General features: G+C 41.7%; 1 protein-coding gene across 6 annotated transcripts in view; it reads left to right on the top strand.

The window, feature by feature from the left end:
- Nucleotides 1-16,616, top strand: part of nfasca (neurofascin homolog (chicken) a) — a 155,486-nt gene that overhangs the window by 122,427 nt on the left and 16,443 nt on the right. For 5 of the 6 annotated variants that reach the window (XM_084025408.1, XM_084025409.1, XM_084025411.1 and 2 more), the window contains 4 exons: nucleotides 960-1,075; nucleotides 1,169-1,379; nucleotides 1,650-1,772; nucleotides 2,377-2,550. In XM_084025408.1, coding sequence (XP_083881534.1) covers nucleotides 960-1,075; nucleotides 1,169-1,379; nucleotides 1,650-1,772; nucleotides 2,377-2,550 — 624 coding nt within the window. Of the gene's footprint in view, nucleotides 1-959; nucleotides 1,076-1,168; nucleotides 1,380-1,649; nucleotides 1,773-2,376; nucleotides 2,551-5,013; nucleotides 5,041-8,362; nucleotides 8,624-10,143; nucleotides 10,267-15,345; nucleotides 15,493-16,616 lie in introns of all 6 variants that reach the window. The other variant, XM_084025413.1, reaches the window with a different exon arrangement.

Genomic DNA, 16,616 nt, shown 5'->3' with positions numbered 1-16,616 from the left:
TGCTTCAATGAGTAAAGCTGATTCAAAACGGACAGGGAACAAAAAACTTAGTTGGCAGACTGAGGCGATAAAAGTACAAAGGGAAAAAACCCAAGAGGAACATAACTGAAACTCAAACCAGATGATGTGGAACACAGGACTACGGCGGGCTGGTAAGACAGACGACCTGACACTGGCAAACACACCGACTAAATACACAAGACTGACTGAGCTGTTTTAGTGACTCTATACTGTTCTGTGTATAATTCAAACACAATATAATGCAGAACAACACTGTATAGTGTATCTTACTGTAGTTCATACTACAATAAGGCTGTAGCCTACACCAGTATTTTGAGGTTTACAAATACAGTAATGTCAGTAATGCTAACTGGCTATTAACTCAGTGTATGTTGAAAATTTGGAAATTGAAAAAAAAAATGTCCCTAATATATAATATATATATTTTTTCTTTCTTTCTCACGTGTGCAAAAGGACAAAATGAGCCCTGTACGCAGACCACTTGATTACTTAAGATTATTAGTTAAACAGCATTTGTATAGAGTGATTCATAATCAATATAAGTGGTAGTTTTCACTGTAAAATACATTATTATAAATGAAATCCTATATTATAAAACCGTAGAACTGAATTAAACACAATAACCAAAATAATATTTTGCACAAAAAACAATGTGCTCTCGTCAAATCCCAAATAAGGAAAAGTTGGTGAATGTCAGAGACTTGGTGAAGACTGCGTGAGTGGGATGAAGAAGGAGTTTCAGTTGGTGACTCGCACTGAAGCTGGTCAATTTCTGTGTTGATGCTTTTTGAGCTGACACGATGTCATCTGCTAATAATTTCACTTTGATTTGAAACCAGTAGTGCAATTAACTGCAGTTTGTAGTACCTGCATTACCGGAAGTGAAGCTTTGCGACTATTCACACATACTGTGTCTGTTTTTTTGTTGTTGCGTTTAGAGCCGACCGACGCTCCCACTGACCTGCGGGTGGCAAAGGTTGACAGCACCATGGCACACGTACACTGGAAGCCTGTGGACCTCAGCTCTGTCCGGGGAGAGTTCAAGGAGTACAGAGTGAGGATGGCTGTGTTCTTTGTAATGAAAATTAATCTCCTCACCCCCCCACTACTTAACCACCAAGCCTCTCCTTCCCCTTCTGCTCCCCAGTTGCACTACTGGCGTGAGTCCAGTCTGGTTCCGGGTCTGGTGGTCAGTAAGGAGAAGGAGGCCAAAGGTTTCTACAGCGTGGTGGCCGAGCCGTCCGGCCACCTCAGCGGCCTGGTCCCATACTCTAAATACAAGATGTTCATGGTTGTGGCCAACAGCCGATTTGAAAGTCCACCCAGCAACACGGTGGAGTTCACCACCAAGGAGGGAGGTGAGGGACTAACATGTTACCTCCCAGATTAGGGAGGCAACAGATTCCACAATCTCACAGCTGGTATCCCGAACGGATCATCGGGAAAACGTATAAGATGCCTCCATGATCTTTTTGGTTGTAGTTGTGTTCATCGCTGTCCTGAAGAGCACGATAAACATGATCTCACAATAAGTTGATTGTGGTTAATTGGATGTGTGTCAGAATGGATGTGTATGGACTCTGCTGTGTCCTCTCCTGACGAGTTTGTCTCTGTGTGTGTGGTTGTAGTGCCGGACGCTCCAAAGGTTTTCAGTGTTAACCGGAGAGGTTTTGACACCGTCCACCTCCACTGGGAGAAACCTCTGGAGCCCAATGGCAATCTGGTTGGCTACCAGCTCAAGTACCAAACAGGTGGGCTGCTCGCATCTTCTCAAGTGTTCAGTCAGATGTACCAACATTTAAAGCTCCAGACAGGAAGCATTAAAAATGCTTGGTGTTTGGTACCGATACTTGGCAGAACCATAAAGGTCAATGAAAGACCCACATTACAACAATGATTCTCATATATTACATACAAAACATAAATGAATAGAAATTAAAAAAAGTCCTAGTCCTAATTATGATTATGACCCTGATTATGATTATATATTATGTAAAAACTAGGACTAAAATTTGTAATCTTTTGACAGCCTGAGTTAAATGTCATCTTACCATATACAGTTTAAAACATTTTTTTTTAAAGGAAATTCAGCTCAAATAACATTAGACAATAATTTCATCCTATGAACTATCATTAAAATAGAATAAATATGTTTGCTGAAATGATAGTTTCCGAGGTGTACGTTGTAATCAGCCACTGCATTGTGAAAGTGCTCTACGTGCAGCATGTGAAGTAGTGGGAGTTTAGTATGATGTTGTTGGTCAGACTGTGAGGAGGATGTCTAATAGTCAACTGGCTGATACTCATGAAATGTTTGTAATAACTGATGGTCCGTCCTTCTGTGAATGTGTGTAGTGAACGGCTCCCGGTTGGGTCGTCTCCACCTCGAGACTTTCCCTCCGAATGCGACAGAGTTCACCCTTCGTCTGCCGGAGCGATCCACCCGCTACAGGTTCAACCTGTCTGCGCGCACCGCCGTGGGCTCCGGGGAGACCTTTACTCAGGAGTCGCCACACTTTGCCAATGAAGGTCAGTCTTTCTACATTAACAAAAAAAAACAGAATGTTATTCTTCTTCAGACTGATCATTTGGAACAAAAAACGCCTGAGCAATTCAACTGTTTTAATCTAATAGGCGGTTATTTTTGGTTCCAAAAAATGGCACTGATTACTCATTGCATTTATGACCCTCCAATATCTTACCTTATAATTTAGCCATTGACTTCAAAAGATAAGGATGAGGCAATAACATATATTGTTCTTATTTTCAGTATAAGGTACATCATATTCCTCTGTTATAGACCTCCATTGTTCCAGAAAAAATAAAAACACACACATATTTCTTCCAGTTTAACATTTCCTTCAAACTACATTGTCCAGCTGAGATGACTGAAGCTTTTGCAAACGTGACACTATGTATGTGGGATCTTAAAGATCTATGTGTCCAGTAGGAACTAATGGGTGTGCTGAGAGGCAGTAAGAATCATATGTAGAAGAGTGTTAGATGAAAGGTTTTAGAAGTTCAACAGGAATACTTCTAGACCCACTCAATATCTGGAGTTACAGGAATCGTCCCTGACATCCTTCACTCTGCTGCGTTGTCTTCGACTGTGTAATTACACCATTTCAGTTTCACTGCTATGCTAGCATTTTTGAAAGCATTATGTTTCTACATCAAACATGAGCAGAGTACATTAGCACATCATTAACCAGCATTAGCACTTCTATGCTATGCAAGCTACTAAATGTATACTTAATGTATTTTTAATGATAGTGAATAAAGTCCAATAGGCTTTACAGGAACAGAGTTGTTCCTTCATTTCATGGTCTTGTGTGTGGATCACCAGGTGAGGGTGGCAGTGTTTCCCATACATAGACCAATGTGTGGCAGCGTCACACCACCACCAAGCGCCACATTCATTCAGGGTTTTTTTTTTTTAACGCAATTTAAAATATAAATATTGTTCTCTTATTCATCTCTGCATAGCACTCTTTCTCCCTGTCATTCTCATTCACACACACACACACACACACACGCACACACACACTAACACACACACCCATGTGTTTCCCATACATTGATTTATTTGTGGCGGCCCGCCAGAATATAAACATTGACCGCTACATATTGATTTGTTTTTCTAACTATTTAAAATGGGTCATCAAACTTTGCTACAAGTAGGCTGTGGAGCAGTCACTTAAAGTGGAACAATGGAGCTGTATTTATTGGACAGTTATTTGTCACAAAGTACTTGCCAATTAAAATATACAGTGGATTGTAGATATCTGTTATCCACCCCAGTACAGAGTTGAAGTCGCACCCTTCCAGCGTTCCCCATGGGACCTCATTTTGTAAAAAAGATGTACAATAGTCAACGGCAGGGGAGAAATCAATTTCTGATCCTGTTTGAATTGTACCATGAATTATACATGTTTGTCAATTTAAAAGATAACTGTTCAAGTCCAGAAAGTCTCAGTTTGTCATCGTAGGTTTAGTTTAGTGTGAAACCGCTCAGTGAACTATATCTCTGGTCTCACACAACGCACCTCACCAACACGTTAGCTTGTCTTAGCTCATGTGTTTTCTCCAGCAACTCTTTTTATCAGCAGGAAGAGAAAGAAGGCGAGAGACCTGTTGTTAGTGTGAGTAACGTTACATCCTGGTACCCAACACACAGAGAGACCTGTTGTTATAGTAACGTTACATCCTGGTACCCAACACACAGAGAGACCTGTTGTTATAGTAACGTTACATCCTGGTACCCAACACACAGAGAGACCTGTTGTTATAGTAACGTTACATCCTGGTACCCAACACACAGAGAGACCTGTTGTTATAGTAACGTTACATCCTGGTACCCAACACACAGAGAGACCTGTTGTTATAGTAACGTTACATCCTGGTACCCAACACACAGAGAGACCTGTTGTTATAGTAACGTTACATCCTGGTACCCAACACACAGAGAGACCTGTTGTTATAGTAACGTTACATCCTGGTACCCAACACACAGAGAGACGCCACTTACTTCTTTAGAATAACATATTTTCACCGTCTGATACTCCAACAGTTAAACCACAAAATGAGACTTTCTTGATGTTTTTACTTTTAAATTAACAAACATCATATGTGTAATTCATAGTACAATTTAGGTTTTGGCTGGTTTAAAAATGTTCAAACCAGTTTGATATTATGCCGGACCAGACCGGTATACCGACCTTTACCACTAGGTGTCGTACTTGCCACAGCGGCTGCTCCAGAGTGAAACAATAGGTTTTTTACACAGAAATTCCACTGTAATTACGGAAAGGAGAGTCAAAAAATATGCCGCGATCGCACCATTGTTTTGCAGCGTTCTCAAGTGCTATTCAAACAGGATCAGAACATTATTTGTCATTAGTAAATGAGAAGCGACCTTCCAGCCGCTGTCTTGTCCCTCTGTGTCTCTCTTACACCTGTCCCCTCTCTCCTGACTTCTCTCTTTGTTGGCAGAAAACATAACTGACTCCACAGGTCTAGGTAATGGAGAATGCCAAGTGCAGCGTGCCTGCCGCCCCCCCCAACCCATCTCCCATATCTGTCCCTCCACTTGCACATTTTTACATCAGCAGCAGAGCAGTCCACCTTCATAGTATTATTCACCACTAAAGTGCACTTCTTTGCAAGCTGACCATCTCTTAGTGAAGGCTGTGTGATACGGCTCAAGTAAACACTGGACCTGGAGTTTTCAGCAGCATTGCAACAGATCAGGTGATTGGCAGATATAAAGTCAAAAATGACTGATTTGAAGATATGACTGCAACTAATAGTTATTTTCCTTTTATTATTGTATTGTTTCCCATTTATATTAGTTTAAACTCCCTTTTAAAAGTCCAAAATAATCATTTTAATAATAAAATTGTCTGTGTCTGTCTAAGCCACTGTCTAAACCCAAATCCAAGCTGATATGAAGCAGACAAGTTTTAGCTATTGGACTGAACTGCTGTCAACGCTGCGTTCAATTTCTTTTCTCATCCAACCATCTGCCTGTGTGCCTCTCCTCATCCCTCATCTGTGTGAAGCTGCTGGTTGCCTGCTGCTGTGTGCCGTCAGGGATTAAAAAGGCTCACCGTTGGCTTTCTTTCCCTCTGTCCTTATACAAATATATGAATATTTGACATGTCAGAGCCATCACATGTCTTTGGTATCATATTCTACTGGACAATCTTCATGATTGTCGTTCTCACTCCGGTGCATCAAATACTTCAGCTTGGTCAATACTCAGCATCACTTTATCACATGTGTATATCAGGCTGCGACCTCCAGGTCTGGAAAGTAAAGTTGATTGTCTTGCTTCTGAGCTTTTTCACAAATCACCCCCGCCATCTTTGTTCATTGCTTGTGCTCAGCTGGTCAGTCGTGCATACAGTGCTGAGGATTACAGGTAAGGTGGCTCGGAGCTTTGGGGCTGAGCTGGTCTTCCTCGCTGGGCTTTAATGGCTCCCGGTTTTTTCCATCATCCCGTCCTGTTTTGTCTCTCTCCCTCGCACGGTGGTTTGGGGGCATGCTTGGCCCCCAGTCTGGAAATTCAAGCATGCTGGCTGGGCTCTTAGGGTTGTTGTGTGATGGGAATGTTTGGGGTGGGGGCCTCAGATCAGCAGTGGGACTCTTTGCTGGAGATGACATCAGCTTCAAGGTACAGTAGGAGTGAACATTTTTAAGTGGAAAAGGATGTACTAGTTACCCCCACCAGAGGGCACCATAGTATCACAAAAAACAATAGATAGGACCAGGGCTCACACACATTTTTTGTTTAAAATGTGCACAATTATAAGTTAAATCAGGTACAATCTAATTAAAACAACAAAGAACCTGAGTTCAATGCCAGTTTCTGTAGCTGTTGCTTTTCCATATGGTTAATTTCTGATTTATTTTGGTCGTTTGTCAGAAACTATGGGGGTCTGAAACCCACAACTGCTCCAACATTTCTAGAAAACCCTCCAAATAGCTTATCCCTGCATGATAAAACCTTCTTAAACGTAGTTAACATCGTTTTTTTAATTAGCTCACAAGTGAGATTGAAGCATCATTTAACTAAAAGAAAAGGAGCATCCTTTAATGTGACAAATCACTACATATGATGTCCCATCAATGATGTGGGTGTGAAAGAGGTGTCTGTAAAGGTTGAATGAGGTATGAGGTCCTCTTGGCCCACACACAGACACATTTGAAAAAAGATTGTTCAACATCCTACAGGATCCTACATTTCCCTTAATGCAACAAATGATTTCCTTTTGACCCACATATTTCAAACCCCATGGCCCCAGTTTCTAACAGGCGATTGTTATACATTTGTAGGCTCAGTTCTAACAATCTACTCTCACAGTATTTAAGGTCGTTACCACAAACTGTGACGGTTCACATCTGTCCCTCTGTGAAACCATCGAGTGCTTGAGGACTCTCTCACAGACATTTTGATTAGTTTATGCACATTTTCTGTAAGTTTGTATTTGAATGACCTCATAAGCCATGTGAAGTTAAACACAAGGTTACCGGGGGAAGCCCAGAGGCGTAAAAAATAGAGTTAAACAAAGAGGAAATTTGACATGTAGAGACAGACAGGTGACCAGTCCATCGAGGGTACCAGGACCCTCTCACTGTGAAGTGACCATGCTACCAACTCAGACCCACTACATCACTGTGCAGCCCCATTTAGGGACATTACACATTTTAAATGGGACATTAAACATATGAAGTCAGAGGTTTTAAGACACACTTGGATTATTCATCAACCACTAGTTTTAATTTTGTTTCTTGAAGCTGCTTTGACAAAGTGAAAATGAAATAGATCATTTGACAATTACCTCTCATCTGTTATGACGAGAGTCTGGAAGACGTTCACGATCAGGCAGTAAAATAAAAGCACACTGTTGTAGATCATCATCAAAGTGACGTGATGTGTCACAAAAACGTGCTGTTCGTATATTTTAGACTGTTTCAAGCCTTTGCAGCCTCACACCCTAAAACACACTCAATCATTCACCAGGTGACGTCAGTTAAGTCCCTAAGGGTTCAGGGTTTTAGCCCTTAGGGCAGACATGGGGATTGGGCTATAGTCTTCGATTCCAAGCCAAAGTAACACCAAGGCAAACCCTGATGACATCATCAGGGGGTTATTATTTTTTTACATAATCCTGTCAATTAAAGTCAAGTTTCTATGGCAGAGCTCTAACTAACTGTGTCAAAGGCTGAGGAGTGCGACACCCAGTATATGTTAATTATTCTCTGTGTGTGTAATGATACTACACATGAGGATACCTGTGTGTGTGTGTGTGTGTGTGTGTGTGTGTGTGTGTGTGTGTGTCCTGCACACAGTAAAAACAAAGCCAGACTGATTTTTCATTTCTTCTATCATTATGTAGTTGGTGCTTATTCTAATGATGGTTAGTTTCATGGTATAGATGCAAAAACACATTTTTTGAAGAGTTTTGCAAGATGTCTTGATGGCTTGGTAAACTGTTTTGTTAGTAGAGTTTGCAAACAGCTATTAGTTTCAAAGAAAGCGCCTAAGAAATAAAAACAAACAATAAACAATATTCGTCCCCTTCAAGGAAACAACAGTGTGACAGGCATGTTGTAATACTGGCGTCTGTCCTCTTGGTGGCAGGAGAATCCAAGTTTATGTTGGACAACGATGTGTCGATCCCAACAGAGATGAAGTGGGAAACACATAAATGTGATTGAGTGGTGGTGAGGAACCAGCTCAGGGCTTCTTTGACTGTCTCCTGTGAGTCCCTTCCTGTTTGATGCTCCTGCTGCCTTGACTTTAACCCTTTGTTCTCTCCCTCCTCCTCCCTTGTAGTCGAGCTTACAGATGCCACCGTGGCTTCAGCTTTCTCTCCTACTCCTCCTCCTCTTGCTCCTCTTCCTCCTACTACCATCGCTCCTACAACCATTCGCACCTCAACTTCTACCACTCCTACAACTACGACTTCTACTACTACTACTACTACTACAACTACTACTACTACCACCACCACCACCACCACTACAACTGAGGCGACCACTACCACCCTACCTCCTGAGCTGGTCACCTTCAAACGTCCTGATCAGAATGTGTTGGGTACATGCTGTTGTCCCATTGTGGTCTTTGCTGTCTAGTTTAAGTGTTTTTAGTTTCCCATGAAGAGCATGATTGCGTTCTCCGACCTGACCAAATAGGAGACTACATCATCGCTGCATTCCAATAAGCTGTGCTGTACCTACTGAACAAAAAAGTGGGGAATTACTTCAGAATATTGGGTTGTAGCCTGCAACAATCCTCCTGGTCAGGAAGTGAGAATCCAACCTATTTTTTATTGAATGGTTGTTGAAAATTGTAACATTCCTGGAGAGGGTACCCTTTAACACGTTGGTTGTGATATTGGCAGAGCTCAACATTATAAGGTCTTGTTTGTCCACTCTTAACCAGAAGTGAGCATTGCAAATAAGGCTGTGTCTGAAATCACTCATTACTCACTATAGTGAGTTTGCCATGTTGTAATTCTATCTGAATGTATTGGGATAATTAGTATACCCTATATAGTGGATTCAAAGTATCCCACAATTCAGCTTGAAAAGTAGTATCCAACCAGGCAGCAACCTCCGATTCTGAAAAAGTGAAGCCAGTGCTGAAGTGCCTCAAACTAACATTCTCATTGTAAACATGAGTTTATGGTCTCAATCTGTAGTCCAAATCTTTGTCAATACCAAATGATGTTCATTTCGTAAATGATGGTCCATTTAGAGTCAACTAGACCATACAGCACAGGATACTTTAGGGCGGGGCTACCTTGTGATTGACAGTTCACTACGACGGCATCACTATCACGTTACCAATGCATTTAGCTACTAAGACGGCTTTAACACTTAGCTGTAAAGTTGACCTTGAATTATGAAGCTAACATTGTAAACAGTTTCGCATGAGAATCCAGATGGATCCAGATCCAGTAAGGTTGCTGCTCGGGGTGCTGCTCTGCTGCTTGTGTTCATCAGATACACCCGTTGCTCCTTCGTTGCTCCTCCAATAGCAGCATTGACGACTCCTTTTACAATAAGATACGATCAAAAATTCCTTGGTTAGATCCAGGGACATTTACAAAAACACGCTGTTATGATGCAGTTTGCTACATAGAGGGAGCTCTAAATTACTCTGTAATCTTTATTAATCGATAATAACGGCACAAAGATAATGTCCCATTTTTCAGATGAGTTCACTCTATAGTCCCCTACATAGTCATCTACATAGAACTCTATATAGGTCTCTACATAGTCCTCTACATAGTCATCTATATTTACCTCTACATATAACTCTCTGGATAGTGAGAAGGGAAAAGTGAATGAGTGATTTCCGACACATCCAAAGTGCCCCATGAACTGAAAAATCCTCTGGAATATTTTTGTGGGTGATTGGTCCATCCTTAAACATATCACAATTACTTCTGGTTTTGAGCAGACCGCGATCTGTATCGAACATTCTCGAAGGAGGACTCCCTCAGTGCGAACAGCCCTGTGTGTGGTTGTAACTGTGCAATCTCTGCCCCTTGCCCCTGACCTTTAACCCTTTACCCCTGACCCTCCTCCCCTCCAACCCACCTTGTGTAGTGGTCTCTGAGTGGGAGATCTGGAATGTGACGGTGGAGCCTAACAGTAACTACGCTAACGTCAGCTGGAGACACAACTTCCCGGCCGGCAGCAGCGAGTTTGTGCTAGAGTTCACACTGGACAGTAAGAAACCAGACCAAGCCCACCTTATCTGAACCTGATTATTGAGGACCAAACAGCGAGAGTATCGAGATGATAATATAAGTAAAAAGAGTGGAAGAGACAAAAGGCAACATGTCAGAGATCAGGCAAAACAAGAACATTTATGAAATGATTTGGATTCCAGAGAGTCCCACCCCTTCCTGTGTACCCCATAGAACATTATTTACTATACCATGAATTATACATATGATGTTTGTCAATTTAAAAGATAACTGTTCAAGTCCAGAACATATCAGTTTGTCGTCATATCATTTAGTTTAGTGTGAAACCGCTCAATGAACTACATCTCTGGTCTCACACAACGCACCTCACCAACACGGCCGTTAGCTTGTCTTGCTCACTAACTTAGCTATGTTTGTTTAGCTGATGTGTTTTATCAAGCGACTCTTTTTATCAGCCGGGAAGAGAAAGACATCTGCTACATCCTGGTACCCAACACACAGAGAGACCTGTTGTTAAAGTAACGCTACATCCTGGTACCCAACACACAGAGAGACCTGTTGTTATAGTAACGTTACATCCTGGTACCCAACACACAGAGAGACCTGTTGTTATAGTAACGTTACATCCTGGTACCCAACACACAGAGAGACCTGTTGTTATAGTAACGTTACATCCTGGTACCCAACACACAGAGAGACCTGTTGTTATAGTAACGTTACATCCTGGTACCCAACACACAGAGACACCTGTTGTTATAGTAAGGTAACATCCTGGTACCCAACACACAGAGAGACCTGTTGATAGAGTAACGTTACATCCTGGTACCCAACACACAGAGAGACCTGTTGTTATAGTAACGTTACATCCTGGTACCCAACACACAGAGAGACCTGTTGTTATAGTAACGTTACATCCTGGTACCCAACACACAGAGAGACCTGTTGTTATAATAACGTTACATCCTGGTACCCAACACACAGAGAGACATCATATGTCTAATTCATGGTAACCATTCATTAATTTCTATCATTTTGGTTTGAGCAGCTCTCATTTTAAAGCCACACTGTTAATACCAATGGGTCAAATGACTGTGTAGAATTGTTTTGGTCGTAGTCGTGAACCCAAAGAATCATTGCAACCCTGCAGCTTGTTATGGCTCCAAAATTAACCGTTCAGTCTCACAGCTTAAGCTGTGAAACACTGTTTTTGGCACATCTTAATAGGCAAAAACCTGCTACATGTTACCTCAATTTACCAAATGTGTAGCTTGTTCTTGGCCCAAGTGGCAAAAACACAACTTGATTTATGCAAACCTTATAATAACCAAAAATCCAATGCTTGACAAAGACTAGATTTGTTTCATCTTTCTTAGAGGGATCTTAGCTTACCTAAGGCTTTCCAGTGCTGGAGATGAGAGCAATGACTGGATGTGAAAGGCACTTTGATCTAGATCAGCACACTGTCGCCCACTCTCTTAAATACTTCAATACAGTTTAGTTCATCTTTATTCACAGAAATTCCCACTAGATGCTTCTCCTGCATCTCTGAATGAATGTCAGCTGCAGAATTTTGATAACAAGCTCCCCCATGAAAACTAAAGAGTGATTCAGGGCCCTTCTTGTTAAATAATTTAAGCTTTTATTTTCATACAGACTTCAATTACACTTCGACAGCAGGTTTTTGTTACCTCAAAATCTTGAGGTTTTGTTACCTTGCTCAAGGATTTTACTGAAATGTGTCCTTGTCTTACTGTTTCTAAAACAACCTTAAGAGAGAGCTCTTTTGGGCAGCCATATGCTGACAAGACAAGCAAGTGATGAGGCTAGAGCATAAAGAGGAAACAGCAGGCCAGAAGGAAACATGAGGACATGAGTACAAAAAAAGATTCTGTTTTTCACCTGCTTTGGATGTTATAAGCTGATTGAATAGGTGTCATCAGCAGTTATCAGCCTCATAGATATTGTTAGCTATGCCTACTGGTAGGTTCAAGAGGCTTTTATCATGTATTCATGAATAATACATGAATATATGAATACAAAAATATGACCTCTAGTAGCCGTAATTATGGAAGCGGAAGCAAAGGAGGAAGTCATGTGACGTTGAATAAAGACTGCCATGGGTGACGATTGGTGGCAACACAGGACTTTCACCCAGGAGACTGCTGTCTGTGTCCCATATCAAACCAAAAACGTGTAACATTATTTATTTTTTACAGCTATTTTGTTCAATAACATTACGTAGTACGTATTTGAACCCAAGCAATGGTGTTTTGCTTAACCAAACTAAATAGTTTGGCTATATCTAAAGTTGTTTTGTTTCACTTTCACTTTGGCCCATTTAAATCACTAGAATGGTAGCTCCGTCCACTCAGTCAGCTGATAACACTTGAAGTAGGTGTGTTTTTGGTGAAAACTGTTTAAATACCACATCATGTTTGCCATCACAGCTCTGACACAGATTTGAACTTTGTTAAAAAAAAGCAGAACATACCACAGTCTGTGTTTCCATGTGTCTTTATCTCTCTGGTCTTCATAGATGTTGACCATCATCATTTCACTACTACTTCCTGTGGTTTCTTTCAACAGGCTGCCTGGCTTTGAATGGCTCTTGTGTGCTGTGAATGAGCTGTTGAGCTTGCTTTATCTGAAATGCTGTTTGAGTGTGTCACTTTTTTGGGCCATCCACGCTTCCATAATCACTTGCTTTTTCCTTTGGATTGGGTGTTGAGCACTCTTGAAGTCTGCTGTTATAAAACACATCATCCCTACTTGAGATCCCACTGGACTGGTTGAGATTGGTTTGTCCCCTGCTTATCGGCTCTCTGTTATTGCTTTCTACCAATTCAACAGTCTGAGGTCTTTGATCAAGGACACAAAGAAGGGAGGATGTATTTTTAAAGTACTTGAGCAGTGGCTTTAATTCTTAATGAGGTCTGAATGCGAACAGAAAGAGAGTGGGAGGGAGGAGAGGGGGATGATGAGACTGATCTAATGGTCCACCCCTCCCAGCCATCCCCTGCTCTCCAAGGTCAAACCTAAAAGCTTTGACTCTTAGTGAAGAGTGACAAGGAGCCTCTGATTCCCCCAAATCCTACCATCATCCCTTCATCCGCCCCCGTCTTCCGGACTGCCCAGAGTCTCAGCATGTCAGTCAGAAGAAGCTTTAGGTGAAGGATGATGCTTTGATGCCATAAGAGAAGACAACTGTCATGTCATGGAAAAAGATGTTTAATGTCCAGGGTGTGAACAGCAGTGCTTTAATTTCTACCTGTATGCACAGCTACGTAGTTGTATTCCAAACTTGATATTGTATTTACAGAGATGCTTTATAACCGGCACAGCCGTTCCACAAATGCCCCTTGGCAAGGGCGTCAGTCAAACAGCTGATGATCCTATGTAGCGGTTTGGTGACCAACCAGTTGATCAAATGTGGATTCAAAGCAGACGTGGAGCTCTTGATGCTGCTCTGCTGTTGAATGAGGAGGGAAAACAGACCAAAGATACGTACTGAAAATATAATAATTGAAAGTAGCGCTAATATCAACTTTTCATTGTCCGTTCCTCCCACATCTACCGCCATCAAAACAGGAAGGAAGTGGTCAAGTATTTAGGCCTCCCACTCCATTTGATTGGCTGTCTCTGCCAAGTGTGACATTGACAAGCGGTGCGACTCCACACCTGGCTAGAGAAACGTCACAACATAACAACGCAACATAACAACGCAACATAGCAACGTTACAACATATCAATGCAACGTAGCAACACAATGTAAAATAACAAAATAACCTAACAACACAACATAATAATGCAACTTCACGTAACGTTACTAGCAGGAATAAAAAACAACCTTAGTGGACTTTCTAACACTAGGAAAGTAAAGGGAACGTTAGCATTTGGTTTCACAGCGGGCATGAAAATCGGTCTCCGGGGTGAATCCACCACCACTCCCAACCACAAGTAGCGGACTTTCTCTCTTCTTCTACTTGTTATTAATACAACGTCCCTTTCATACCATTTAACTTTCAATAATAGTCCCTTGATGTACTATGTCACTTTGCATATCACTCTTACTAGGACGTCGACATTCAGCGTATCCGCGGTTTTCAGAAAGGTACAATACCAAGATTTTCCATGGCATCTGGGCTATAATAAAAAGACATTTAAATCGTGTTTGCATTCAGCTAAAAACATAAAGATCACCATATTGTTCTTGTAATTCTAAACATCATCCTTGGCCTAACTTAGAGCAATTACATTGTAAACAGGGGTGACATGTCTTCTCTTGTGTCTGCATCAGATGTTTTGTTCGGCTGGTTTAAGGTTCTGGTTTTAACAGCATGGCTTTGGAATGAGTCCGGACAGATGACATCAACTGTGTGAAACGGTTGTCAGCATGGTGCATGATGTCACCACCTCGTGCTGCCCTCTCCCTCTCACTGCAACCTCCGAGTCATGATCATAGCTCAGGCATGTCATGACTGCTGCAGGTTGCTGGGGTTGATTTTTTTTGTGTTGGCCTCATGAAGTATGGGCCTGTGAATAATTGAGACAAACAATGCTTTGCCACCTTCGACCTCGATGTTATCTGAGAGCAAAGAAAAAGTTCTGCAATTTCAATTCTAAACCTGCTGCAAAGCGGTCATTTCATGGGGCAGTTAGGTTGCGTGAGACTTTGATGTCCACGCGGGAGTGGCTCTGCCGGAGGGATCACCTGCTGCTTGTGCCCTTCTTCTCCTTCACTTCCCATTTTCAGATCTCTGGAGAGCCTTGTCCTTGAGAGAAAATGCAGCTATAAAAAAGGAAAACAAAGCAGAATGTGTCAGCTGCACTGACAGAGTTGCAGCTCATATATAATGGCTAGACGCACTAAACTACCTCATGCTTCTATACTGTAAGGAGGTGAATCTTCATGATGGCGATGGACACTGCATTGTTATCCGTCTCAATTCACTCTAGTAATCCTGCTCTCGCTCAGAGAAAACAGTCTTCCTGCAAAGCATCATGATGCTGTGACTTTTGCTACTAAGCGCAGCTGTAACTGTGGAAACGAAGGCCACACCCCCTGGAGTGTGATTGGCCTCTTTCTTGTGTCTTCAAGGCGACAATACGAAGAAATTTATACGGGTGAGAGAACTGCCCCCCATTACGGTGACGGATCTGATCGCAGGCGCCAATTACCATGTGAGGGTATATTCCCATGAGCTCGACGGCGTCAGCAGCAAATCGGTCACCTTTAAGACCAAAGGTGAGACGCCACCTGGCCAGGTGGAACTGGGGGTTCCAGCCAGGTGGGCTACTCTGTCGTTAGTCATATCTACAGTAACTCAGTCCAAGCTAGGTGAGTTTGTTCTTTGATCCAATGCATGTTCTCCCAAAGGTAAACATTTCCTCCCTCTATATTTGGATGTCACCAACTTCTCCACGGTTTTCTTTACGAATGGCATCTAATTTACAAGTGGAAGTAAAAGTTGCCTTCCGGTGAGATGGACCAGCTGTAAATTATCAGACTTTCACACAACTCATATGTGCTTCTGCAAATGCTCATGTTGTTCAAATGTATCTCTGTGTTCTCTATGTTCTCTCTTTAGTTAGTTTGCACAGATATAATGAGTACAATAATAAGTATGAGCTATATATGCTGTAGTGCAGCTTAAAGTCGAGCTGAAACGGCATTTAAACTATCTATTTATGGTAGCGTGACTTATTTCCCAGTGAAAAATGGAGGAAGGACATAACATCGTGAAGAATTTGATTTGATGGTTGAAAAGTGGGCGTGTCATCACGAACGAAGGGAGAAGAGAAAGCCCATCTTGTGCTCCGTGTAGTTACTGAAAAGGTCCACCGTGAAATGATCTGGAGCCGTCACTGTGGCGTCACCACGGTATTTTAGGGAAGCTGAACAATGTTGTTAGCTAGCTAGCAACAGCAACATGGCCCGCTGTAGTCAGCTAGCATAAAAGATGATCTCACCACACACTCTTGCTCTGTGCGGGTTAAATGTTGCAGATTGATTGAGGAATAGATGGTATTATTGGTTTAGGGTGGTTGGTACTAGCTGGTCAGCATGCTTCAGATCTTTTTGATACAAAAATAAAATATTAAATATTAAATAAAATAAAAATATTTTTTTTCAGCATATATTATTAAATAGGTTAACTATATGACCAGGGATGTGATCTAAAAGGGTTGAAAAGACATGTATTCATTTCAGCTCGACTTTAAGATCCTTACCATTCTTGAGACATTTACTCTGGTTTACATTAGGGCATTTAGCAGATTATGATGGACACTATATTTTATTCAGATTCAGTGCCAGAGGTTATGTCAGATAATGTATGTTCTTCTAGGTTGCACTGAAAACTTTCAGTG

The sequence above is a fragment of the Eutrigla gurnardus genome (assembly GCF_963514095.1).
Source record: "Eutrigla gurnardus genome assembly, chromosome: 2".
NCBI lineage: Eukaryota > Metazoa > Chordata > Actinopteri > Perciformes > Triglidae > Eutrigla > Eutrigla gurnardus.
This window is presented reverse-complemented; position numbering and strand designations above follow the sequence as displayed.